General features: G+C 56.4%; 3 protein-coding genes across 5 annotated transcripts; 2 read left to right on the top strand and 1 right to left on the bottom strand.

Annotated features, from left to right (window-relative positions):
• Positions 1-58: 58 nt before the first annotated feature.
• On the top strand, positions 59-8394 carry NT5C3B (5'-nucleotidase, cytosolic IIIB). Of its 2 annotated transcripts, XM_060134594.1 has the most exons (10): positions 59-89; positions 313-411; positions 985-1054; positions 1141-1187; positions 3445-3530; positions 4103-4163; positions 4814-4842; positions 5824-5986; positions 6835-7035; positions 7892-8394. In XM_060134594.1, exons 1-10 carry the CDS (start codon positions 78-80, stop codon positions 8024-8026), a joined length of 903 nt encoding a protein of 300 aa, XP_059990577.1. In that variant the 5' UTR covers positions 59-77; the 3' UTR covers positions 8027-8394. The 2 variants fall into 2 exon arrangements, with proteins under 2 accessions (XP_059990577.1, XP_059990578.1); XM_060134595.1 differs by lacking the exon at positions 313-411 and having other exon boundaries at positions 61-312.
• A 1581-nt stretch (positions 8395-9975) lies between these two features.
• On the bottom strand, positions 9976-21072 carry FKBP10 (FKBP prolyl isomerase 10). 2 transcript variants are annotated; one of them, XM_060133223.1, is made up of 10 exons: positions 21056-21072; positions 14643-14788; positions 14127-14316; positions 13867-14012; positions 13218-13407; positions 12962-13107; positions 12181-12373; positions 11721-11863; positions 11329-11492; positions 9976-10959 (listed from the first exon to the last, which is right to left on the bottom strand). In XM_060133223.1, exons 2-10 carry the CDS (start codon positions 14728-14730, stop codon positions 10774-10776), a joined length of 1446 nt encoding a protein of 481 aa, XP_059989206.1. In that variant the 5' UTR covers positions 14731-14788; positions 21056-21072; the 3' UTR covers positions 9976-10773. The 2 variants fall into 2 exon arrangements, with proteins under 2 accessions (XP_059989206.1, XP_059989205.1); XM_060133222.1 differs by lacking the exon at positions 21056-21072 and adding an exon at positions 17369-17776.
• P3H4 (prolyl 3-hydroxylase family member 4 (inactive)) lies at positions 18437-24823 on the top strand. Its single transcript, XM_060133224.1, has 8 exons — positions 18437-19249; positions 19364-19516; positions 19634-19805; positions 20537-20665; positions 21554-21699; positions 22354-22437; positions 23906-24050; positions 24376-24823. The coding sequence occupies exons 1-8, from the start codon at positions 18767-18769 to the stop codon at positions 24396-24398; spliced, it is 1335 nt and encodes a 444-aa protein (XP_059989207.1). The 5' UTR covers positions 18437-18766; the 3' UTR covers positions 24399-24823.
• The last annotated feature ends 308 nt before the right edge of the window (positions 24824-25131 follow it).

Genomic DNA, 25131 nt, shown 5'->3' with positions numbered 1-25131 from the left:
CCCGCGGAAGCGACGCCTGCGCAGTGAGGCCGCGGGGCGGTCGTTGTGCCCACGCCGCCAACAGGCCGGCGAGCGCCATGGCGGAGGAGGTGAGGCGGGAGGAGGAGACCGGCGTGGGGCGGGCCCCGAAACCCCGGGCGCTCCGAGACCCCCACCGGGCCGCCTGGGCCTCGCCGCGCCACTGCGGCCCGTAGGCGCCCAGGCCCGGCCGGAGCCCCCGCTCGTCCCCCGCGCCCCCGGCCCGGCCTCGCCGGCCTCCCCTTGGGCGCAACGCGGTGCCGGGGTCAGCGGTTCTCTCGGGTCTCGGGACAGGTGAGCACCCTGATGAAGGCCACGGTTCTGATGCGGCAGCCCGGGCGGGTGCAGGAGATCGTGGGCGCCCTCCGCAAGGGCGGGGGAGACCGCTTACAGGTACCGCGGGGGGGGGGGCTGGGGATGTGGCCTGCCCAGTGCGCCTTCCCGCTTTGCTGCGGACACCAGCAAGCATGCCTTCAGCCCCTAGAAATGGCCAGCTGCCCGAGGGCAAGCCTGTTTTGCCTTGGGGAGAGCCCACCTGCCCAGCAACCTAGATTTCAAATTTCTCAGGTCGTGCTGTAGACAGAACGCACCCCACACCAGGCCTCCGGGTCTTGTCCTCACTAGCCGAGGTTGGTGGGCTCCCCAAGAAGACGCAGATGTGTAGATGGGCCAAAAGGTGGGGGCATCTTACGAAGGACCAGGGCATTGAGATGGGTGCTATTGAAAGAGTGGAAGGGGTCCTGATTCTGCAGTCCCCACCCCCATCCTCAGAGAGGCTGGGTCTTCTCTGGGTTAGCACAGGTATTAACTAGGATTAGTTCTTTCTTCGGCGCTTCCTGACTCCCCCAGGGCTTTGCCCGCAGACCTGCACTGAGCTGTTTGGACTTCCATAATCATCCTCCCTGGCTGGCACAGGGCCACCCTGGAAGGAGCCTGTCTAGGCTTCATCTCTCTTTTGCATTTTAGGTCATTTCTGATTTTGACATGACCTTGAGCAGGTTTGCATATAATGGAAAGCGATGCCCTTCTTCTTACAGTAAGTCACATACTAGCTTGCTTTATTGGGCTTGACAGGACGATGGCTTATAAGGGGCAAGTAAAAGGAGTTCTGTGTTTTTGCAGATATTCTGGATAACAGCAAGATCATCAGTGAGGAGTGCCGGAAAGAGGTGGGTTACTCCCTTCTCTGCTCAGAAATGGCTATCATATACGACTTCCAGTGGTTCTTGGTTAGGACCAAAGATTCCAGGGTTGAGACCTTAGAAGATTAATTTTTTTAAAAATTGTTGTTATGCTCAGGTGGACCTAGTCTTAATACACTGAAACAGCTTTTCCTTATTGGCCAAGACACGTGATGATAGATGGTTGGAATATGCTTACTCCTATCTGTAGAACTTAATAGGAGACTTTGATGTTTGCTGTTTAACCCTCCCACAACTCCGAGAGGTGGATAGAATCATTACTGTCTCCATTTAGCAGATGGGAAAACAGAGGCTTGGAGAGGTTTGAGCAACGTACCCGAGGTCATACAGCAAGATGCAGAGCTTGGTTTTCCCATAGATCTGATTCTGTTCCCGAACTCTTTCCTCTATATTATGCTCTTTCCTTGATAGTATAAATTTTCTTGGTAAGGCAGCAGGTACCAAGAAAGACTTCTGAATTAACGTCTGTGTATGAAACTCCCGTTTCCATAAGATGCATACAGATACTGTAAAGCGATCCCTGTAGCCTTGGAGTTCATTTTACTTTGCTACGCGTTCTTCCCATCAGTGTCCTCTTTGCCAGAGCAGAGCTGTGCTAGCCCCTCGTTTCTCTGCAGGTTGCTGAGCTCTTTCTGCTAAAGAGCTATATCATTTAGTTCCACTTGATTATGAAGTTCACCAAATTGGTTACTAAGTGGTCTGCTGGTCTGCCATATTGGTCAGATCTTCTAATACTCTGTCATGATTACTGGTTATTAAGATGGACAGTGAATTATAGATAGCTCTTCTGTTTCTACACCTGTCTCTCTGGTGATGCCACTTGTAGCTTAAGGTAGGTTCTGGCTCCACCACTGATTACCTTTGGCAGGTCACTTTTTTTGGTTCCTCACATCCCTGATCATAGCAGCTTCCAGAGAGCTACGTCCACAAATAAGACAATAGGTTTGGATGCCCTCTCTAGGATAAAGAAGCTAGAGAACATTAAGATTTGTGGCGTTGATGGGTTCCTGAAGAAATTAACAAAGCAAAATTTATGTAAGAAATCTTTTTTCTTTTTAAAAATTTATATTCTGGGGGTTTCCCTGGTGACGCAGTGGTTCAGAATCTGCCTGCCAATGCAGGGGACACGGGTTCGAGCCCTGGTCTGGGAGGATCCCACATGCCGTGGAGCAGCTAGGCCCGTGCGCCACAACTACTGAGCCTGCGTGTCTGGAGCCTGTGCTCCACAAGAGAGGCCACGATAGTGAGAGGCCCGTGCACTGCGATGAAGAGTGGCCCCCGCTTGCCGCAACTAGAGAAAGCCCTTGCACAGAAACGAAGACCCAACACAGCCAAAAATAAAATAAATTTTTTAAAAAAAGAAATTTATATTCTGTTGAATTCTGTTATACTTTCAGAAAAATGTTCTCACACTCAAGGAAACATTGAGAATCTTAACACATTTTAGGAGCTTTCTGTCTCTGTCACTCTTTGTATTTAACCCTCTTTTGGACTGATGGTCAGGGACTCCATTTGATCTCATAATATTCTGACACCATGCACGTATTAAAATTAAAATTTTTTACTCAGTCAATTCTCATTTTTATTGGGCACTGTTACTGACTGAGCCCATGTGACACATGATCCCTGAAGCAGCCTCCCTAGATTGTGGAAGGTCCTGGCATGTGGAAGGTGACCTTAGCCAGAGGAGGTGCACAGAGATGCTCCCCGTGAGGTTGTCCACCTGACGTTGGCAGTGCGATGGAGTTATCCCCTAACATGCTGTGTCCCAAGCTCCAGTCTTCTAGTTCACTTGAATGATTTTTGCCAGATCTGTGTAAATTACCCTGCCTTTAAAGATCTGAATGCAGTTAACTTGCAAAAGAAAGGAGCAATCTTTATGAAAGCATGAGTGTGCTATTCTAGTTTTCTTTTTTTCCGACATACATTAAAATGAATCCCAAACCACTAAAATGAAAAGTGTTTTTATCCATGTACGCCCCCCCCAAAAGTTATCTTGCCTACCACTTGAGAAAATGTACCACATTTTGGGAAATACAGCGTTAAATCAGTTCTTACTGATTAAGCGGGAGTGCAGAGGGATGGCCGGCTCTGCAGCTCCAGTCACTCCCTTACCTGGAGTTGCATCTTCTAGGTGACTTTTTTCTCATGCTGGACTGTAGGACTCTGCTGGGGAAAACTTGATGTGGACTAAACGGCTTTTCTCTTCATTTCGATGTCACAGCTCAAAGCGCTCTTCCACCACTATTACCCAATTGAGATTGACCCACACCGGACCATCAAAGAGAAGTTACCTGACATGGTGGAATGGTAAGTGATGGTGGTGGTGAAACGCCCCTGGCCCTCACGATGCTTGGTCTGGACGGGGGCGTATTTTTCCTGAGCTTTGGTCAGATGCAGGCTCCTTTACCTTACTGAATGCTTAACTGAAGGCCACAAGCGCAGCTGCTAGAACAAATTGTCCAGATAAAGCCAGGCTACGTGTGGCTACTGCTAGAGTAGAGGGCTCACCAAGTATCCTTGGAATGAGTTAGAAGCCCCTTACTTTGGGGCAATAAGTGCTTTGGGGCAATAACCCTCCTAAGGAAACCAGTATCACTGGGCAAAGCCCCAGTTCTCCATAGAGTGGGGTCACAGAGGAAGGGATTCAGAAGAGCTTTGACATCAGCAGCAACTTGCCCAGCTCTTGTGTTGCTGCTGTGTTGCTGTCTCACCCTCTTCCTTTAGGGACAAGCAGGGTCCTTGGGAACCTGGAAGTGGCTCTGGGGGAAAGGATGAGGCCTCCGCCGTCAGGACTTCCAGAGGAGACTCGGCCCTGAGATGGGAAAGGTCGCTTTACTTAGTGGTTTGAATTTGGGGTTTCGTGGGGTGTCTGTTTCCAGGTGGACCAAAGCGCATGAGCTCCTGTGCCAGCAGAAGATTCAGAAGTCTCAGGTAGCCCAGGTGGCGAGGGAGTCCAGGTAGCCCAGGTGGCGAGGGAGTCCAGGTAGCCCAGGTGGCGAGGGAGTCCAGGTAGCCCAGGTGGCGAGGGAGTCCAGGTAGCCCAGGTGGCGAGGGAGTCCAGGTAGCCCAGGTGGCGAGGGAGTCCAGGTAGCCCAGGTGGCGAGGGAGTCCAGGTAGCCCAGGTGGCGAGGGAGTCCAGGTAGCCCAGGTGGCGAGGGAGTCCAGGTAGCCCAGGTGGCGAGGGAGTCCAGGTAGCCCAGGTGGCGAGGGAGTCCAGGTAGCCCAGGTGGCGAGGGAGTCCAGGTAGCCCAGGTGGCGAGGGAGTCCAGGTAGCCCAGGTGGCGAGGGAGTCCAGGTAGCCCAGGTGGCGAGGGAGTCCAGGTAGCCCAGGTGGCGAGGGAGTCCAGGTAGCCCAGGTGGCGAGGGAGTCCAGGTAGCCCAGGTGGCGAGGGAGTCCAGGTAGCCCAGGTGGCGAGGGAGTCCAGGTAGCCCAGGTGGCGAGGGAGTCCAGGTAGCCCAGGTGGCGAGGGAGTCCAGGTAGCCCAGGTGGCGAGGGAGTCCAGGTAGCCCAGGTGGCGAGGGAGTCCAGGTAGCCCAGGTGGCGAGGGAGTCCAGGTAGCCCAGGTGGCGAGGGAGTCCAGGTAGCCCAGGTGGCGAGGGAGTCCAACGCAATGCTTAGGTGAGCGGCCTGCTCTGGAAGATGTTTCTGCCAGACTGTTTGCCGTGGGTTTGCTCACAAAAGAGAGGCTGGGAAGAATCAAAGAGGAGTCGGTTGCTGGGAGAGTCAGAAGCGATCTAGCACCATGAGTAGATGACGTGGAGAAGGCCTTGCTTGTCCTCTCTGGACACAGCCAGAGAATTTTCTATCCTCGGGTGTGTCCTAGGATGCAGTCTGCTGGTAGTGGATGTGGTGTGAATATGACCAGGGCTCCATCTCCTAGAACAAACAGCGTCTAGCTCATTCTTCCCAATGATAAACAGACTTTTGGGGTCCCCATGGCGACTGGCGTTCTTTATCCAGACATGGGAGTTGGCTGACCTAGGGCCCTTGATCTTCCGTGGCCTTCACAGTGCAGCTGTCTGCTGGAGCGTTCTTTACTGGAGGAGGGATGAGGGCACGTAGAGGAAGGAGTCCACACGGGTGCCTTCCCTCAAGGATTGTGTGTCCTGATTGGGGAGAGAGGCTAGCTCGTGGAAAGCCAGGAGAGTAGACACGTGCAAACCCAGTAAGTGCCTGGGTGGGTTGGAGGTGTTCCCCAGTGAAGCTGCCTCAGGATAGCTGCCTGGTTGTATTTTGCTCAGGCAAAATAATACAGAAACAAACAAACAAACAAACAAAAAATGTGGTTATATGGTGTATATGAAGTTCAGGGGCAGGGAGAGCAAATCAATGGTGATGTGAAGTCAAAATGGGGGCGATGGCATCGACTGGGAAGGAACATGAGGGAATCTTGACTTGATTAGTAAGTACATGTGTGTGAACATATGTAAATATTAACTGAGCTGAACACTTAAGATTAGTGCACTTTAATAATTTACTGTATGTATTTTATACCACAATTTAAAATGTTTTTTAAAAATGTTAAAGATGTAACCCAAATAGAAAATAAAGAACAGTCGCAGAGGCAGTGCCATTTCAGAACCGTTCATGTCACTTCAGGGATGGATACAAGACGTTCTTCAACACCCTCTCCCAGAACAGCGTTCCCCTTTTCATCTTCTCCGCGGGCGTTGGGGATATCCTGGAAGAAATCATGCGGCAGAGGAAAGTGTTCCACCCGAACATCCACATCGTCTCTAACTACATGGAGTTTGATGAAGATGTGAGCTGGGGCTGGAAGAGGGGTGGGGACCGCCAGCCAGGGTGCTTCACCCTAAATGTTAACCCTGATGGGGGAGGGGGGAGGGAAGGCATGCCAGCTTCTTTGCCCTCGGCAGTTATTTATTTATTAGTGCCAGCTAAAGACAGTCGCTTTTGAAGGACCCACTCTTGGGTGTTTGGCTGACAGTCGACTCTGCCAGGGAGGACTGAGTTTAGGGCTCGGCCAGTCCCCGTGTCACTGTCATGGCTCGTGTGCCATCCTAGGTACTCAAGGGCTGGGACTTGGACTTGTTTTTCTTGAGCCAGAGGTGGGCTGCTCTGACTCACCCATGTTCTGACTTCTTCCCCTTAAAACCAAGGCTGGAATTTTCATCCCTTTGACCTGTGGTTAGGGTGTGGCCCACAGCTGAGGTTAGCGCACATGTAGCCAGGCAGCGCTTGTATCACGGGCTTCATGCTTTCACCAGAGTAGGCGATCAACAATATTTGATGGTTCCTGTCAATTTAAACCAGGGGTTGTAAACTTTTTCTGTAAATGACCAGGTAGTAAGTATCTCGGGCTTTGCGGGCAATATGATCTCTGTCACAGCTACTCTGTCACACAAAAAAGCACCCGTAGACAAGATGTAAACAAATGGACCTGGCTGTGTTCCAGCAAAGCAATTTACAAAAATAGGCCAAATCTAGTCCACGGGCCCTAGCTTGCTGGCCCCTAGTTGGATCACAATGAAGTTCTGGCATTATCTGTGGCTTTCAGGATTCCCTTTCCTCTGTGGCAGAGACAGTGGAACACTGGTCCCGAATGGGTCCTTGTAGTCCTTCTGTCTGTCTCTTGCCTTGACTATTTAGGGCTTCCTAAAGGGATTCAAGGGCCAGCTCATACACACCTACAACAAGAACAGCTCCGTGTGTGAGAACTCTGGTTACTTCGAGCAGCTTCAGGGCAAAACCAACATCCTCCTGCTGGGAGACTCCATGGGGGACCTCACCATGGCTGATGGGGTTCCTGGCGTGGAGAACATTCTCAAGATTGGCTTCCTAAATGACAAGGTAGGTAGGAGACCCGGGTTCTTCATGGCCGGCTTCTCCTTCATTCCTGTTAACGAGTGCTTATTGAACACCTTCTGTGGGCCGGACCCTGTGTGAAGTACGAGAGGCACAGAGGTCAGACACAAGCCATAGTCTCATAGGAAACAGAAGAAATACCCAGTGGTTACAGCTGTGCACGAAGCACACGGCGTGACCCAGAGGTCAGAGCACGTCATCAGCCCACACGTACCGGGTGCCGCGCACGTTAACCCAGTTCATCTGTGCAGTCATACTCTGAGGTAGTGACCGTTATACCCAGTTTACAAATGAGGAAACTGAGGCAAGGGGGTTCAGTAACTTGCCCAAGGTGACATAGTTTAGAAAGTGGTTGGGCTGATTACCAGTCCTCCTAAATCATACCAGTAAGGCATGATTGAGATGGGAGATGTTGGTATTCAGGATGTGGGTTTATAATTTAGAGAAGGAAAGCATAGGAACAGACCAGAGGTTGACAGGGGTGAAAACATAAGGTCACAGAGGGGCACAGTGTGGCATCAGGCTAGAAGGGCTCCAGTTCTCACCCTCAGCCGGCAGGTGCTGAAGCCTCATGAGGATTCGATCCAGATAGATTAGAGGTAACGTCTGATAGTTTTTGTTTCTAATCGTTGTGATGGTCCTTTTGACACTGACCCAAGGGTTAATTGTGGCGGCCTGCATCCATGGCCATCTGTGTCTCCAAAGGGCAGGTCCCGGTAACCTTGAACTCCTCCTGGGGAGTCGCAGCTTGAATGCCCTCTTCCCCAGCCCCAGGTGGGCAACAGCGGGCAACGCGGAGGGCAGGGCGCTGGGGGACTCTCGGTCTCTGCTCCCCCGGCAGGTGGAGGAGCAGCGGGAGCGCTACATGGACTCGTATGACATCGTGCTGGAGAAGGATGAAACGCTGGACGTGGTCAACGGGCTGCTGCAGCACATCCTGCAGCAGAGGGACTGGACAGAGATGCAGGGCTCTTGAGGGCGGGCCGGGGTCAGGCCCCGCGGGCTGTGATGCGGACGGGCTTCACCGGAAGGCTACTCTGCTCTGAGCACTGCTCCTGCCTGTGCTGCAGAGAAGAGTCCGGGCGGCCGGGAGCTGCTGGCCCACGCCCCTCCCTCCCCCTTTCCCTGGCTTCGTGGTTTGTGTTCTGCAGAGCCTTGAGGGAGCCCTGCCAGCCCGGAGGGCAGCAAAAGCCATTCCAGATGAACTGTGGACCTACACAGTGTTAGCACTTTAGGAATCATTTGGTCCAGGGAATCTTTTTTCCAGTATTTTTTAACATGGGAAGCTGCTCTTCAAACAAATCTAATATGTGAAACAGATCAAAATAAAAAAAGGAAAACACAGAGCTGTTCCGATTGGGGTGGGGGCGGGGCAGAGCCTGTACCTCCTGGTTCTGGAGGCGCAGGAACCTCCGAGAAGCTGCTAGAGCTCCACGGAACACAGTTTGAAAACCCCTGGATTAGCCCAGGAGACTCTGAGCACAGCGAGCACAGCCTAGTGTGTCCGTGGGCATCACGGTGGGCAGGCAGGGTCGGAAGGGTGTGTTTCTGACCTGGAATGGTTTGACTTGATTCTCATGCAGCCGTTAAACGTGAAATTCAGCTGGGATCAGCTGAATTTGGCCGGCCCTGTATGCAGAGCCCCCTCTTTGTGGGTCCCTAAAGTGATCCATGTGAGTGTGGATTTTCACTGGGGCCCTTGGCTCCTGTCCTTCCTCCTCCTCCACGGCCACTAAAGTGCACGACTTAAGGGCGGTCGAGTCGGGACCTGAAGGGAGCCGGTTCCCTCATCCGCCTGCCTGGTGGCTGGTAAGTTGTGTTTGTCTGCAGCTCAGCAGAGAAAGCGATGGGAGTGCTGACTGAGGGCCAGCCGTGTGCACCCAGGTGCTGCAGGTGCCGTTTCATCCTCACAGGGGTCCTGCATGAGGTATGGGTCCACTTAGAAAGGACCAGTCCTTTCTAACACTGGGGTTGCAGTGTTTCCGACAGAGCCAGCCTTCTCTTCTGCATCACGCTGCCTCCACACGGACTTAGTTCAGGCTGTCCTGTTAGGCTTGGGGGAGGGTGGTCATCATCTGAGGCCGTCACCTCTGTCGACCCCGAGGTGCTTTCTGTGCTTTGGGACCAGGGAGTATCAGTCGCTGGCGACCGTGGGGAGCAGCTCCGTCTCTCGGGGGATCTTGGGCAAGAGCTCGGTGCTTGTGGGGGCAGTTTGGGGTGTGAATCCAGTCATTTTCTCTCCCAAGCATCCCCCCCACCCCACCCCCTTGGATGGCTTGGGTCATCTCTGTCGCACTGGCCAGAGTCCAGCCAGGCAGGTGAGGGCAGATGGCCTGATGAGTGGCTGAAGCAACTCCTTCCTCAAGACACCAGAGGTTTGAACTCCATTACCTTTCTCTCTGGCGGGAGGGAGAAGCACCAGGCAGGTGGTAACAGCTGGCGGCCAGGAGCAGGGAGAGGTGGGAACATCGCCATGTTAGAAACGATCTGTGTGAAAGGGGAATCTGACCTGTGTGGTTTAATTTAACCCTTGAGCTTTGCATGTTGTGTTTGAGTTCAGGGAACTTGTTATTCCATTCAGCTGGGACCCTTCGGAGATCAGGATCATGTCTCCAGGCCTCCCCTGCAGGCCCCTCTCTGTGGACACTTACCCCCCAGCCTCCCTCCATGGTGAGGGCCCCAGCTGGGCCTCAGGGAGGCAGGAGGCTGAGACCTAGGGACACAGGGTCTTGAGCTGAAGGGCCATGGAGATGGCCTGCTTTGCTCCCCTTCCTCCCAACACTTGGGTCTAAGCTTCCCGCCACCGATCAAGAAAGACTGCATCCCGAAGACTCTGGTTTCGGACGTTTTATTTGGCACAAAGGAGAAGGGGGTCTGACACCAGTTTAGCCTTTTGAGTGTGCAGAGCTCTACCCACCCCCCCACCCCTCAATAATGAGCCCCTTTTCCACATTTATCTCAGCCCCGAACCAAGGATTGCATAGCCCTAAGATCCATCCAAGTAGGTTTCCTCATACCACCCCCCTTCATTTTTCTCTTGTTCTTTGGTCCCTAGAGAAGGCAGCCTTCTTTAGGGCTAAAAGGAGACACAAAGCCCAGCCCTGAAGTGTAGCACCCCAGGGGCTCTTCAGCCACCACTGGACAGCAGCGAGGGGGCGTGGGACAGGTGAAGGGAACCGGACAGGTAAGGTAGGGCTGCCCCCCGGAACCGTCCCCTTCCCTAGGAACCAGCCGGAGCCGAGGGAGGAAAGCTGGGGGTTCATGTTCCCGGGGAGCTGCCAGGACAGAGGAATGGGGGCTGTGGGCGGGGCGGGGGTGTGTGGGTTGAGGATGGTGAGGAAAAGTACAGGTAAAGGGGAAGTTTGGGGAGAGAAGGAAATGATGAGCTTGGCCTTCCTCAGTGTCTGGTGACACGGAAGGGAGGTCTGAGCAAGGGGCCAGCAATGACCCCAGCCAACCCACAAACTCCACCAATCCCCAGATTGGCTTTGTAATTCCAAAACTTTTAAGGAAGGGGTTTGGGGCTGGGAGAGAAAAACCAAATAGAGATCTGTGCTGTGGATTTTACTCTCGGGCAGTGGGAAAACCAGAGTTGTCCCCTCTGACCACTTTCTAGAAACTTCCAGACCTCATGCCAGCAGGGAGGGTGACTGTTGGGAAGTCAGCCCCACTGCCTGCTGTCCCCCTAGACGACCTTTGCAGTTGGGCCCAGGCCTCTGCCCTTCAGAGCTCCTCGTGGACCCGCTCCTGGTCTTCGTCCGACTTCAGCTTGAGCTCCTCAGCGGTGATGTTCCCATCCTGGTTGCGATCCTGATTCTGGAACATGTCTCCTATGGTTTTCTCAGGGTCCTGGCCAGGCAGGAGGCGTCCTTTGCCCTCACTGACTTGAGCCTTGATGAAGGTGGAGAACTGCAGCGAGGAGAGCCAAGGGGAGGGGAGAGAGCGTCCTGCCTGAGCAGCTGTGCTCATCTTGGGACGGGTCCCCAGGTGGAGGCCTTCCAGCGAGGACTGAGGAGAGGAGCTGGTTGGTGCTGCGTCCTGAGGGGGGCGGGGGCGGAGGGCGTGCCCAGGGCCGGGCAGCCACGGGGCAATGGGCTGCGTGTGCCGGAGGTGAAGGCGGGAGGAGGGGCTTAAGGCACACTGACCCGCAGAAGGGCAGCAACACGGGTGCAGACAGGGTGGTGGACACACACTGTTCTCGTTAGATGCCACCGTGCAAGGTGGCTCCTGCCAGGTGGCAGCGTGGGAGGGATTACCAGGGGCGAACTCCTCACCCACCTCCTCTGGGGGCACCTCGCCATCCTTGTTGAGGTCCATGTCTTCAAACAGGTTGGCAGGAGGGTCTTCGTGCCACACAAACAGGTAGCCTGTGGGCAGCCCATCCTCCCGGGACATCAGCTCCACCTCAAACAGGAGCACAGCACTTCCAGGAACCCCCCGGGCTGGAGGGAGGGGAGGAGTAGAGAGAGGGAAGGGTCTGGGCCCGGCTTCACTGCCTGCCCAGTGCGCTCCCAGCCTACAGGCCTCAGCTCCTGCCTTGGCGGCTGGAGAGTGGGGCATGGAATGGGAAGCATTGGGAAGGCCTCACTCACTCCTGCCAGCAGCCATCCAGGCTCCAGGGGGCAGGGGCAGAGGGGAGGAGGAAAGCCATCAGGCCAGTCTCTGCTCACCTCCGCTCTCTCCATGTGCCAGGTGCGGGGGGACCACCAGCTGCCGCCTCTCTCCCACACACATGCCCTGCAGGCCCGTGTCCAGGCCTTCGATCACCTTGTGGGCGCCCAGAGTTGCCTCCTGAGGGGCCCCGTAGTCGTGGCTGGGGGGAGAGCAGATTCCCGGGTCAGTGCTCATCCTGGTCCCTGGCAGGCCCAGGGCAGGGTGCGGGGACCCAGCAGTGCAGAGATAGGATCAATCCCCTTATCTCGTAACTGCCCTGCAGTGTGGCCGGGGGCTCATCTCTCCCTGCTCGTTTCCCTCCACTGAGTGGAACTAGCAGCTCCCCTACTGCTTACTTCACCCTCCCTCTGCCTGTGGACTTAAGAATTTCAGCTTAGATGGGAACTTAGGGAGGAAGGGTCAGGGGTGCTGCTAGGCCCACCCGCCTGCCCAGCCCTGGCCCTGCCCCGGACCCACGAGGAGAAGAGCTTGGTGCCGTCCAGCAGAGAGCAGTTGTAGTGGTAGCGAACGAAGTCCCCAAGCCTGGCCGTCTCGTTGCAGGCCTCCGGGGGCCGGGACAGTGTCTTGATTTCCACTGGATCTGCAGGGTTGTGGAAGTCGATGATGTGGACGTCGAAGATCAGCACAGCAGAGCCAGGGATCTTGTCTCCTGGGGCCAGAATGGGGGCGTGGATCAGCTGGAGTCTAGGAGGGGCTGCTCTAGGTCTCCATGGAGGCCCCAGACCTTCCCCATCCTGGGGTTTTAAACAAGGATGGGATGGGATGTTTGTCCACATAGTCAACTCTTGTAATATACTCTGTGGTGGTGAGGAGGCGGGGGAGGGGAGGGGCACGCCAGCTGGAAAGCCTTTTCCATATGTATCTTGCAACCTCCCAATAACTCACCCTGCTGATCGATGTGATTAGTTCCATTTTACAGGTGAGCACACAAAGGCTTCCAGCAAAGCTGGGACTCAAATCCAGGTCTCTTTGCTTCCCAGGGCTATGCTGTTTCTGTTCTTCCATAACCACCCTCCCTCCCCAAGCTCAGGAGTCTGCTGCCTTTCTCCAGTGTGGAAGGGGAGAAGTGGGGGACTGCCCCCTGGAGAAAAGGATGGAATCCTTGTGGCAGGAGTTGGGTGGGGGACCAGTTTTTTCGATGAGAGGGGCAGAGCAATGGCTGGAATCCGCCCCCTTCGCCCCTGCCCATCAGGGGAGGAACTGAGGTGTTGGCTTGGGGAACAGGGAGCATGCCTACCAGTCCCGTTCTCCCCATAGGCAAGGTGGGGGGGGATGGTGATTCTCCGGCGCTCCCCCATGCACGAGCCCTGCAGCCCCCGGTCCATCCCTGGGATAACATAGCCCTGCCCCACATAGGTATTGTAGGTGCGGTTTCGGGAGTAGCTGCAATACATACAAGGCGGGGAGGCAGGCAAGAGAGTCACAGCGGCCCCGCCCTTCCTGCAGCACAGAGCCGCCCCCAGCCCCCACCGTCGTCCTCAGGATCCCCGGACCTGGAGTCAAAGAGGGTACCATCCATCAGGGAGCCGTTGTAGTGGTAACGCATGAAGTCCCCAGCCACGGCTCTCCGGACGCAGCCAGGTGGCAGCTCCAGTGTCTCCAGCTGGACCGCGTCCTTTGGGTTGTGGACGTCAATCAGTAGGACTTGGAAGACCAGGGAGGCCTGCGGGGGGATCACAGTCCCTGGGGAAGGGATAGGCTTGAACCATACACGTGGAGAGCAAAGCAGGGCTCTTCTCCACTCGGGAAGGCCTATGTGAGCACCGTGCAAAAAGGTGCTAACCCTGCTTTCCAGAGCCTTTGACGCCCATCAGCAGCCCCGGTTCTGCCCCTGTGAGGCCTGAGCTGAGCTCTCCCCAGGGCCACCACCAGCCCATATGAGCCTTTGTGTGAATCGGAATAAAGCACCTTTTTTTTTTTGGCTGTGCTTCGAGGCTTGCGGAATCTCAGTTCCCCAACCAGGGACTGAACCCGGACCCCAGCAGTGATAGTGCCGAGTCCTAACCACCCAAGCACCCTTCTTAGTGAGGTGACCACCAAGGGCTAGATTGCATCACTACCTGCCTCCCTGGCTGGGTGTCCTTGTGCAGTACTCAACCTGAACAACTATATGTGGCAGCCCAAGTCCCTGCTTGCCCTCACCATAGCCTTTCTCGCCATAGGCCAGGAATGGAGGGATGACGATCTTCCTTCTCTCTCCAGGGCACATGCCCAGCAGCCCCTGGTCCATGCCCTTGATCAGCCAGCCAGAGCCCACGTAGGTGTCGTAAGTGCCACCTCTACTGTAGCTGCAGAGGATGAGGTAGGGGTGGGGCTGCTGTTGGTGGGAGAGGCAGGAAGGCCCCCGACTCTCCGCTGCATGCCACAGTCCCTGGCGCCCCAGGGCTCCTTCCAGCCCTTACCTGGTGTCGAAGGCAGTGCCATCCAGCAGCGTGCCGTTGTAGTGGTAGCGGACAAAGTCGCTGTCCTGGACCATGCGGGGGCAGTGGGGCGGGCGCAGCAAGGTGCTCACCTGCACAGTGTCCGCCTTGTTCCACACATCCAGCAGGACCACATCGAAGTAGAGGGTGGCATCCGGGGGAATAAGCCCCGCTGTGTTTGGTGCAGCCCCCAGAGTGGGGGGTGGAGTGGAGGTCTGAGCATCCTGCTTGGCCTCCCGCTCCACCATCCTTAGTTCCCCTTCTCCCAGGTCAAGCTAGGATCCTATCCAGGGCCCTATTATTGCCCTTCCTCCCGCCCCAGGGGCAGGAGACGGAAAAGTCTAGTCCCAGACCTGCCGCGCTATTCATTCTGCGGTGCATGCGGCGTGACCTTGGAAAGCCGCTCTCCCTCTCTGAGCTTCAGTTTTCTGGCCCTGAGCCCTTGCTTCTGCCTCCTGGTCTCCTCCACCCCCACGCCTGGGCCCCAGCTCTCCTCACCCACGCCGATGCTGCCATAGCCGAGGTGCGGAGGCACGATGAGGCGTCGCCGCTCATTGACGCACATGCCCATGAGGCCTCGGTCCATGCCGGTGATGAGGCGTCCCACGCCCACCACGATGGCCACCAAGGCGTGGCGGTCATAGCTGGGGAGGGAGGGCACAGATGGGATACAGTGGCCTCTGCCCATGGTCACATAAATGCACAGGCACACAAGCGCGCGCACACACACACACACACACACACACACACACACACACACACCCATCCCCCTCCCTACACAAAGGTGTAGGTCCACAGGCTCCTCAACTCTTCAAGCCTCCCAGCTAGGTGCGCAGTGACTCCCACCTTAATAGGATGGGCTGTTACAAAAGGAAGTCCTCCAGGAGGCCAGGGCCTTTTATCTACCCCGGGGTGGGGGGATGGTGCCAGCAGTCCTATCTGCTGCTGCTATCTGCTGACAGAAAAGGAGTGGGAAGTGCAGACCCAGGGCGGGGTGGGGGGTGTGTGTGTGGGGAGACCAGGTATCCAGCCCTTAAATGATAAGGCCGAAGAAATGCTTGGCATTTTGCATTCATTATCTTTTTTAAAATATTTATTTATTTGGCTGTGCCGCATCTTTAGCTGTGGCACTTGGGATCTTCATTGCGGCATGCGGGATCTTTTAGTTGCGGCATGTGGGCTCTTAGTTGTGGCATGCGGAATCTAGTTCCCCGACCAGGGATCGAACCGGGCCCCCTGCATTGGGAGCGCGGAGCCTTAACTGTTGGACCACCAGGGAAGTCCCTGCATTCATTATCTTATTTAATTCTCTCCCCTGTGAGGTGGGCATTATTATTATTATTTGCCACACCATGCAGCTTGTGAGATCTTAGTTCCCCCACCAGGGATCAAAGCCAGGCCAAGCCGGGCCACAGCAGTGAAAGCGCCGAGTCCTAACCACTGGACCACCAGGGAATTCCCGAAACGGGCATTATTGATTTCATTTTTCTTACGAGAAAAATTGAGACTTGAGAGACCAAATGATTTGCCCAAGGTCACACAGCTAATGTTTGGTCTGTTGAACTCCAAAGCCCACGTCTGGGCCACTGCACCATCAATTCACAGAAGAAAGGAAGGGAAAGCAGAGCTGGCTGGGGATAGGGATTTGGTTTTCAATTTTGAAAAAGGCTACTCTAAAATCGCCATGGCTTTTACTTGATTTAGTTAGGTTTAAGTTTTAAGAAGTTAAGGAAAGATGCGAGATTATTATTTTGACGGAAGGTGTCATGGGTTGTGAAAGTTTTCCAAGCTCAGCACTGCTTGGATGCAACCTGGGTCCAAGAGTCCCCATCAGAATCCCCGATAGGGAGGCCATTCTCCAACTCCCAGCCCCTCCTCCACTCCTGGGTGGCCACAGGCTCACAGCTGTACTCCTGTCTACTGCCTATGCCTCATTTTGCCCACTGAGCTGGTTGTACGGCCTGCTTCCTCCACAGTGCCGTTGTGAGAGCCCAAGCATGGCAAGAAGCTTCTAGCAGTTAAACATACCAAAGTTCTCCCCAGAGTCAAGGCTAATCAATGGGTACTGAACCCGCTTGCAGACCGTAAGGTACTGTGTGAAGTTCACTTTCATTCATCGTCTTGAGTCCTAACATCAGCCTTAGGAAGTAGGGATGCAGTTTTCCAGACTGTTTTTTAATCTCCTTTTTTTCAGATGAGGAAAGTAAAGCTTAAAGAGGCAAAACTCCTTGTCCATGATCACAGCCTGGGTTTGAGTCCAGGATCTTGGTCTCAGGAGTTCGTGTTCTTACCCAATAAACTGCCCGCCTCCAAAGCCACTAATCTCTATAGGCCGAGTTGTGTGTGCGACCTGGACCCAAGGTTTAACTGAGGCTGGCCTGGCGTACAGCCCTGCCCCCACCGAGAAAAATGGACTTGCCGGAGCAGACGGAAAGCCTGGACACAGACCAGAAACCCATCTCTCAAACCCCAAGGCTGGCAAGATGGGCGGCAGCACTGACCTGGTCGAGCTAAGATGGAGGGAGATGAGGGTGCGGGATCACGGGGAGAGGGAGGCATGAAAACCCTCGGAGGAGCCCAGGGTGGCATGTGTGACATGTAGGCAGACAGGGTCCTTACACCAAGCTATGCCCTGCACTCCCTGATCCATCCTGCTGTCTTAGAGTGCCCACCTGCTTTACCCCACTGGCTGCTAAAAAACCCCTCCCCCTCCCCCCCAAAACTCTACTTATTTCTTCTTCTCTAAACACAAAGGCACTGAAACCTGTGGCTGGAACCAGAAAGGGAGTCAGGGTGGATGGAAAGGTTGAGGGTGCTGTGCTGAGACCACCGGAGGATTCACATGCAGCAGGGACCATGCCCTTCCCCCCAACTCTGTGGATCAGAAAACCCCCTCTATGTCTTTAAATAGAGCACTGGTAAGTAAATAGAGCAGTTCACCGTGATTCTCAAGCACTCCGAGAGACAGAGGGAGTTTGTGTGAAAGAAACAGGGGTCTTCTGAGAGGCGAAGGTTTGAAATTGAGGGCAGGGATGTCTGGGGAGATGGACGTCTAGGAGTCCCCCCACCCAGGGTGCTGTGTTTGAGGTTAGGGGATCACGGTGTGAGTAGGTAGCATGCAGACACAGCTTAAAAGCAGCAACGGGGGAACCCCAGGACTGAGAGAGCTTGGTCCCGGGCTCCGGGAAGGGAAATGGTGAGTCTGGGGCCACCCAAGCCGTTACCTCGAGTCAAACTTCTTGCCGTCCTCGAAAGTACCGTTGTAGTGGTAGCGCACAAAATCCCCCATCTGCACTTCCCGGGGACAGGCCCTGGGGATGTGGTACCTCTCGATAACCACATCTTCCAGGGGGCTCCCGGCCGGGCTGGCGCGGCCCAGCCCCCTCCCCACGGCCTGCAGCAGTAGCAGCAGCAGCGACTGCAGCAGGGGGAGCCGGAGGACGGTGTGGCTGGGGCGCCCCGCGCGGAACATGGTGCCTGGAGCTGGGACGGCCGGCAGTGAGGGCGAGCGAGAGAGCCGCCGCCGCCGCCAGACTCCTTCGCCCCCCTCCTCCCAGAGCTGGCTCCCCCTCTTCCTGTCCTCCATCCTCACCCCCGCCCTGGCTGGTCCACGTGGAATGGGGGCTGGGGAGGCTGAGCTGGCGGGGTGGGAGTGGGGGGAAGGGGTGTGGAATTGGAGGAGGAGGGCCAGGCTGATAGCTTTAGAGTACGAGGAAAGCACCACAAAGCCCTCCAGATTTTCCCCCACCCGTACCCTGGGGCTAAGAGACCTGGGAGGGGTAGGGAAGTTCCGGAAAGTTGGGAAAGTCGGAGCCGACTTAAAAAAAAAAGTTCAGTCTTTTTTCTGGAGCCCCCCGGGTCCTAAAGCCGGACTGAAGCATCCCTTGTTTCTTTGGCTGGCAACCCCCAATCTAGGTCTCTCCAGGTGGCTGGCGAGGCTCCGGAATCGGAGGGGTATCTCAGTGCTCCCTCCCACCCCTTCTGCCCCAGGGACGGCCTCTCCAGGGACGGGCTGCTTTGTCCTGCAAAAGCTGGACTGCCAGAGGACTTTCTGACGTGGGGATGGAGATCGAGTGGGAGGTGGTGAGAGTGGAGGATGTGCAGGGTAAAACCGGGGGTGTGCCTCCCCGTCGCGGGCTGGGGGGACACTTGGAGGAACGTCTTCGGGGCGGGGAGTGGGGAGTGAGCAGAAGGACCGCTCTGATGGAAGAGCAGGTTCCAGGCCTTGGGTAAAGTAGAGTGAGGTGGCACTTCTCTCAGTTTCTCTATATTAAGGTCTGGGGGTGGGGGACTGTCTTTGTGTGGGAGGGGCTTTCTGGGCTCCGCATCCCTGCGGGAATTGTTCCTCCACCCTCTCACCATCTGCCAAGGGGAGGACCCCCAAGGGCAGGAGATCGGAGACGCAGGATAGTGTTGGCTTTCTTAAAAGAGTGGAGACACAGCCCTCGGGCCCTCGGGGGATCTGACTCAAGCCACGACCCCGCCTCGCTGCCCCCGGTACCAGGCGCTAAGACCCAGCGGGCGCGCCGGCCATTCCCGGGCCCCTGAGCCCGCCAGCCTGCCCGGCAGCTGGGCCGGGACGCCAGCTCGCGGAGGGAAGAGACAGCGGCGCGGAGGGGGCTATGGGTCGGGCGGCGTGGGGGCTGCTGTGGCTGCTCCTGGGCAGTGCCGGGGCGCAGTACGAGAAGTACAGCTTCCGGGGCTTCCCGCCCGAGGACCTGATGCCCCTGGCCGCGGCCTACGGGCACGCGCTGGAGCAGTACGAGGGCGAGAGCTGGCGCGAGAGCGCTCGCTACCTCGAGGCCGCGCTGCGGCTGCACCGGCTGCTGCGGGACAGCGAGGCCTTCTGCCACGCCAACTGCAGCGGCCCCGCGCCGCCCGCCGCCGCGCCCCCCGGGCCTGCGACCCCCGGCCCCGACGGCGGCCGCGGCGACGAGTGGGCCCGCGAGCTGCGGCTCTTCGGCCACGTCCTGGAGCGCGCCGCCTGCTTGCGGCGCTGCAAGCGTTCGCTGCCCGCCTTCCAGGTGCCCTACCCGCCGCGCCAGCTGCTGCGCGACTTCCAGAGCCGCCTGCCCTACCAGTACCTGCACTACGCGCAGTTCAAGGTGCGCGTCCAGCCGGCGGCGCCTCCTAGTCGGGTCGGGGGGAGCGCGGCTCCTCGCGTGTGCTTGGGGCTGCGGGCTCTGGCCCTGCTGACCGGCCCTGTCCCCACGCCGCAGGCGAACCGGCTGGAGAAAGCGGTGGCCGCGGCCTACACCTTCCTTCAGAGGAACCCGAAGCACGAGCTCACCGCCAAGTATCTCAACTACTATCGCGGGCTGCTGGACGCCGCCGACGAGCCCCTCACGGACTTGGAGGCCCAGCCCTATGAGGTGGGGTGCCAGGGTAGGGCCAGCCCTGACGCAATTCCCTGAGTCCCCCATAGGGCCCGTGGGGGAGGGGAGGTGTGGGGGTCCCCTTGACCCCTGTGCCGCGTCCCCTCCCCCTAGGCCGTGTTCCTCCGGGCTGTGAAGCTCTACAACAGCGGAGATTTCCGTAGCAGCACCGAGGACATGGAGCGGGCCCTGGCCGAGTACATGGCCGTCTTTGCCCGGTGTCTGGCTGGCTGCGAGGGGGCCCACGAGCAGGTGGACTTCAAGGACTTCTATCCAGCCATAGCAGGTATCCACCCCGGTGGGCATCCCTTTCATCGCAGGGCCCTGCTTCCCAGAACTTCTAAGGCACCTTAACACAAATGTTCATTCCATACACATTTATGGAGCGCCTGCTAAGTGCCTGGGAGGTGGACAGGCATAAGGTGTTATCCCTACCCTCAGACCCTTCAGTCGGCATTGGCTGAGAGGGACCAACAAAACACCTGCCACTGGGTGCAGAGGGCTGCAGTAGGGAGTGTCCAAGGTGCTGGGCATCGGTGCAGAGAGGAGGTGACATCCCAAAAGGGTCTGGGGAGGTTGGGTTCATGGGCCTTCCAGGCAGAGGGCAACGCAGGTGCAAGGTTGCTGAGGTGGGAAACGATCCAGCAGGTGTGTGCAGAAAGCAGTTTGTGGCCAGAAATCACACCTAGTCTGGGGATCCCTAAGGGCAGAGTCCCTCAGCAGGGGCAGAAGGGACTGTCCTGAGCTTCTCTCTTTGGGCTTCAGTCCCACCTGCAGGCCTCACCTGCCAACCTCCCAGTGTGCCCTGGCTTCCTCTGGCTTTGGGGCGGTGGGTGAGCTGTGGGGGTGATAAGTCAGCCCAGGCCACTGTAGGCTTCTGCCGCATCCCTTGTCCCTCGACTGTCTCGTGGGATCAGCAGGCAGAGCTGGGACTGGAAGCCATCGGCCGTCCTCCCCATCAGCGGGATGGAGCCCTTCAGTACACCAGCTCCTCACCGCTGCCACCCCCACCCCCAGATCTCTTTGCAGAATCCCTGCAGTGCAAGGTGGACTGTGAGGCCAACTTGACCCCCAACGTGGGTGGCTTCTTCGTGGAGAAGTTCGTGGCCACCATGTATCACTACCTGCAGTTTGCCTACTACAAGTGTGAGCCTCCTGGGGGGCTTGGGGTGGGGGAGAGCACTGCACTGGGAATGAAGCCGAGCCAGAATTGAGGACCCTTGGTGATGGGAGGGAAGGCTGGGGGTGGTGAGGCAGGTGAGAAGCTTGTGGTGGAGAACAGAGAGCAGCCTCAGGAGAGAATGCCAGGGCCTCTGGGGTAAATGACTAGATAGTCAACAACTGCACAGCACTTGATAGTTTACAAAGCCCTGCCACATCTGTTTATCTCACTTGATCCCCTTACAAGCAACCGGTAGCTGGCGTTACTGGACCCATTTTTCAGATGAGGAAGCCGAGGCTCACAGAGGGTAAGGGGCCATTAGTTAACATGGCTAATAAAAAGTAGCACCAGCACTTAAGGCTGTCCTCACTTACGGGGGATTCTGGCATCAGCCGGGGCTAAGATGGTCAATCTCCAGGGTTTCTGCAATGCAGAGATGCCAAGATTCAGACAGGCTGGAGTTGGAGAGGAGGAGCTGAAGACCAACGGCCAGGAGACCCTTTGTGTTCTAGTTGGCAAACAGGTCGAGGGCTGGGCCACCGGCTTCTGATTCCCCAGTGCCATCATTCTCCAGCTGTGTGAGCTCAAGCAGTTTACCTGACCTCTCTGTGCCTCAGATTTCTTATCTGTAAAATGGGGATGACAGTAACAGTGAGCCTTAAATGAGTTACATGGGGCATAAGGTTAAGTGCCCAATACATTCTAGCTTGTATTATTATTGGGTGGGGTGAGGCGCCCAACAGGTATTCTGGGAGGCAGCTGGAGAGCCAGGGGCACTGGCCTAAATTGGGAGATAGGGGTGGGTTAGTTGAGGGTTATCCCTGAAGGTGGGGAAGTGCCAGGGCCACTACTCACTCCTGTCCTGCCTGCAGTGAACGACGTGCGCCAGGCCGCCCGCAGTGCCGCCAGCTACATGCTCTTTGACCCCGAAGACAATGTCATGCAGCAAAACCTGGTGTATTATCGCTTCCACAGGGCCCGCTGGGGCCTGGAGGAGGAGGACTTCCAGCCCAGGGAGGTGGGCATCGCGAGGCATTCTCAGGATATGCGATTTGATTAAAAAAAAAAAAAAAAAAAACCTGGCTTCTTGCAAAGGCAGAGTGAGAAATAAAAAGGAAGAATTTGGGTTGTAGTTGGAGTCCTAGGTTCAAACCCACCAGCTGTGTGGTCCTGGGAACACTACTGGCCTTTTCTGAATCTGTTGCCTCACCTGCAAAATGGGGGTGGAACAGCCTACGTCTCCAGCACAGTGCCTGGCATGTGGGAGGTAAAAAATATCTGTCCCTGCCTGCTCCCTTCCCCACTGTCACCATGCTCACTGCTGGCCTTTGCCCTCCTTCCCCAGGGACCCCATAACCTGGACCAACTGAGGAACCCCTTGGAATTCTAGGGCAAGACTGGCAAATATGGGGCACGTGGTGCCACTCCCCACTTCCTTGTCAGTGGCAGACTTTGCGAATCGATGTAGGCACTCTTTCTCACTGAGCCCTCAGAATCCTGCTTAACCCGGTGCTTCAGGCAGCTGTGATTTTTCGACCAGCATGTGAACTGATACCTGTTCCCTGCTCCTCGAGCTGTGAAAGGGCCAGAGGGCCCAGATCCTAGGAGCTCTGGCTCCTCCACCATCTGGCAGTAGGGCCTGGCTCACCTCACTTTCCTTCCCTCCTCCCAGGAGGCCATGCTCTACCACAACCAGACAGCTGAGCTTCGGGAGCTGCTGGAGTTTGCGCACATGTACCTGCAGTCAGATGACGAGGTAAGTGGCCCCTTGCCCTCCTGGCTTGGGTGGTGACGGACACCCCTTGATCCTCTTCCTGGGGCCGCTGTGCCGAATCTCAGCCTCAGCTCGTGGCAGTCAGCCATTGTGAAGCAGAGGGATTTCACCTGTCCCTTGTTTACACCTGCCCTCTCCCCACTCTGTGTCCTCACACCCCCCTTCTCTACATGTCTGAATCTCGCTTCTCCTGGGCCCAGCTCTGGTGGCGCCTCTTCCAGAAGCCCTTGCTGTACGTCCTGGCTCTGTCTTCTGGGCTTGCAGTGCCTACTCTGACCGTCTGTGCCTCCCTGGACCGGAGTTACTTACAGCCCTGTCTGTCTCACCCCGCCCTTTTCTCCAGCCAGTCTCCTAGAGGACTGGGCTCCAGGACAGGGACCAGGTTATTCCCAGCTCTCCCATAGCACCTGGCACAGAGCTGACCCTCAGAAACTGGGCTTGAATGAACCAGTGAGTGAATGAATGAACACAGGACGCCAGGAAGGAAGGACCACGGTGTGTTATTACGTTGATTCTAAATGAGGGTTTGAGAGCCTGAATTCTCTGAGGTGTGGCCGCCCAGTGCTTATTTATCTATCCCCTCCACTGTTCATGCACCCATGCCCCCCCTCATCAAACAGGGGGCCAGGTCTGCACAGTGAGCTCCCAGGCTTTGGTGCTTACCAGACTTGGCTCCACCATTTCCCAGTTGGATAGCCTCCAGGCAAGTGTTAGGTAACCCTCTAACTTCCAGTTCTTCATCCATGGAATGGAGAGAATAATGGCCATCGTACACTGCTGTGGTGGGAATTCAATGAGATCTAGGATGTGAATCACTTAGTGTAGAGCTGGCGCATAGTAGGTTCTCAGGGGTGGTAGCCATTTTGATTACTGCTATTTGTCGCTTGCTGTCTGCCAGACACCGTGCTTGGGGCTGTGGTAAATTGATGAAAGGCACAGTCCCTCGCCCAGTCAGATCACCGTTAGTTCAGTGCAGTGGGAGAAGTCAGCACGGGACACTGGACGAGGCCTCCAGACCCAGCCAGGGTCATCAGAAAGGGCCGCATCCTGGAGCTGATGCCTGGTGTTGGAGGGATAAACAAAAGCTATCCAAGCACAGGGGAGTAAAGGTGTTCCTGGCTGGGAAGCAGCATGAGCAGACAGTATTCATGGACTAGCAGTGTTGCCTGGGTATTTACGCTTAAAAGTGGGCTGTGGAGAGGAAGAAGGTTACACCAACCCTGAAGCTCTGCTGGTGGAGCCCCGTGCATCAGTTCATGGAGGGGGCAGTTTGGGAAGAGGACTTAGGGAGAAACCCTCCAGTTATTCCTGTGTGAGGTCTTGAGTGTGACTGGGAAGGAGGGGTTTGGGACCAAGATGGGATGCGAGGGCCCCTTGGCCAGGAAGGGAGCCGATCCGGGTTTGTGCCTGCTATGACCTGGTTTATCCTCCCATCCTGGGGCTGCTGTAGATGGAGCTGAAGGAGACAGAACCGCCCGTGGAGCCTGAGGAGCCCCCGTCTGATGCCGAGTTTGAAGGGGAGGGCGACTACGAGGAAAGCATCTATGCCGACTGGTGGCAGGAGCCAGATGCCAAGGGCGACGAGGCTGAGGCCGGTCAGCGACTTGCGTCCCGGTGGAGGGGCGGGGATGCAGCCTGGGCTGGACGTTAGGGACAGGAGGATCCAAGCACTGGGCTGCAGAGGCTGTGGAGTGGCTGTGCTGGGTGCTGGCACCCCTCTTCTGGGGGCTTCCGGCCTGTTAGCAACCCCTGTCCCACCTGGTAGAGGGGTGGGGGTGACATCCTTCCTGGATGAGGGACCAGCTGAGGCCTGTTCCTGGGGACCCTCACTCCTGCCTGCGCCACCTCCCCGAGGACAGCACCCAGAAACCTGTTGGGGATGGGAAGCTAACCCCAATGCTCTCTCCTTTCATTTTTCAGAGCCGGAGCCTGAACTAGCATAAGAAGAGGGCCCCCGGCACCCCTCAAGAGCTTTGGGAATCCCGGGCCCAGTGGTACCACCCCCACCAGCCTGGGCAGCAACAACAACTATTTATTAAACATGTAAATGGACATAGCTGACCAGGCCCCATCCTGTCCCAACTGTGAGCACTGCTCCCCAGACCCCTCTTGCCTCCTCTCTGGGTCTCTGGACCACCAGATGATGGTGCTGCAGCGGCTGCCGGCCTGTCCTCCTCCCAGTGTCCTCCCCACCCAGTGGGGCAGTCTCCTGGAGGAGAAGATGCTAGCTCTTCCTAGTCGGGGTCTCAAGCTGAATTGCAGACACAGCAGAGGGGCAGCTGGCATCGCGAAGAGCACTGGACCAGGAGTCCAGCGGTTCCTGGCACATTGGCCATCGGTGCTCAATAAACATTTCTTGTTGAATGAATCACAGCATTGGGGTCCAGACTCCCCTGGGCAGGTCCTTCCCTCCCTCCCTCTGCACCCATCTCCCCTCATCAGTAAATGTGGAGACAGGTGAGGGGCCACAGTTTGGCCTCTGTGGATGGACCCTGGGTGTTTGCAACCACGAGGAGCATCAGCCTGCCATTGCAATCTGCCACTAGGGGGCGTGAGGATGCAGTTCTGCCTGAGTCCTGGCAAGATGGTGGTTTCAGATTTCTAAGGTGGTATGTCCTGTATTTTCCTAGTTCAGCATCGCTTCCCTCAGGGAATGTGGGGAGGGGGGCCAAGGAC

This window comes from Lagenorhynchus albirostris, chromosome 20, assembly GCF_949774975.1.
Source record: "Lagenorhynchus albirostris chromosome 20, mLagAlb1.1, whole genome shotgun sequence".
NCBI lineage: Eukaryota > Metazoa > Chordata > Mammalia > Artiodactyla > Delphinidae > Lagenorhynchus > Lagenorhynchus albirostris.
The sequence above is the reverse complement of the archived record's forward strand: the minus strand, read 5'-3'. Positions and strand labels throughout refer to the sequence as shown.

Bases quoted from the DNA above. Each gene is read 5' to 3' on its own strand.
- NT5C3B (XM_060134594.1), top strand. The intron at 412-984 runs GTACCGCGGGGG...TTTGCATTTTAG, and splicing joins GCGGGGGAGACCGCTTACAG to GTCATTTCTGATTTTGACAT. The intron at 7,036-7,891 runs GTAGGTAGGAGA...CTCCCCCGGCAG, and splicing joins TTGGCTTCCTAAATGACAAG to GTGGAGGAGCAGCGGGAGCG.
- FKBP10 (XM_060133222.1), bottom strand. From the start codon at position 17,730: ATGGAGGACAGGAAGAGGGGGAGCCAGCTCTGGGAGGAGGGGGGCGAA. The intron at 14,013-14,126 runs GTAAGGGCTGGA...CATCCTCTGCAG, and splicing joins GGCACTGCCTTCGACACCAG to CTACAGTAGAGGTGGCACTT. The intron at 10,960-11,328 runs GTGGGTGAGGAG...TCCTCGCTGCAG, and splicing joins GCGAGGTGCCCCCAGAGGAG to TTCTCCACCTTCATCAAGGC.
- P3H4 (XM_060133224.1), top strand. From the start codon at position 18,767: ATGGGTCGGGCGGCGTGGGGGCTGCTGTGGCTGCTCCTGGGCAGTGCC. The intron at 19,517-19,633 runs GTGGGGTGCCAG...CCCTCCCCCTAG, and splicing joins TGGAGGCCCAGCCCTATGAG to GCCGTGTTCCTCCGGGCTGT. The intron at 22,438-23,905 runs GTAAGTGGCCCC...GGGCTGCTGTAG, and splicing joins ACCTGCAGTCAGATGACGAG to ATGGAGCTGAAGGAGACAGA.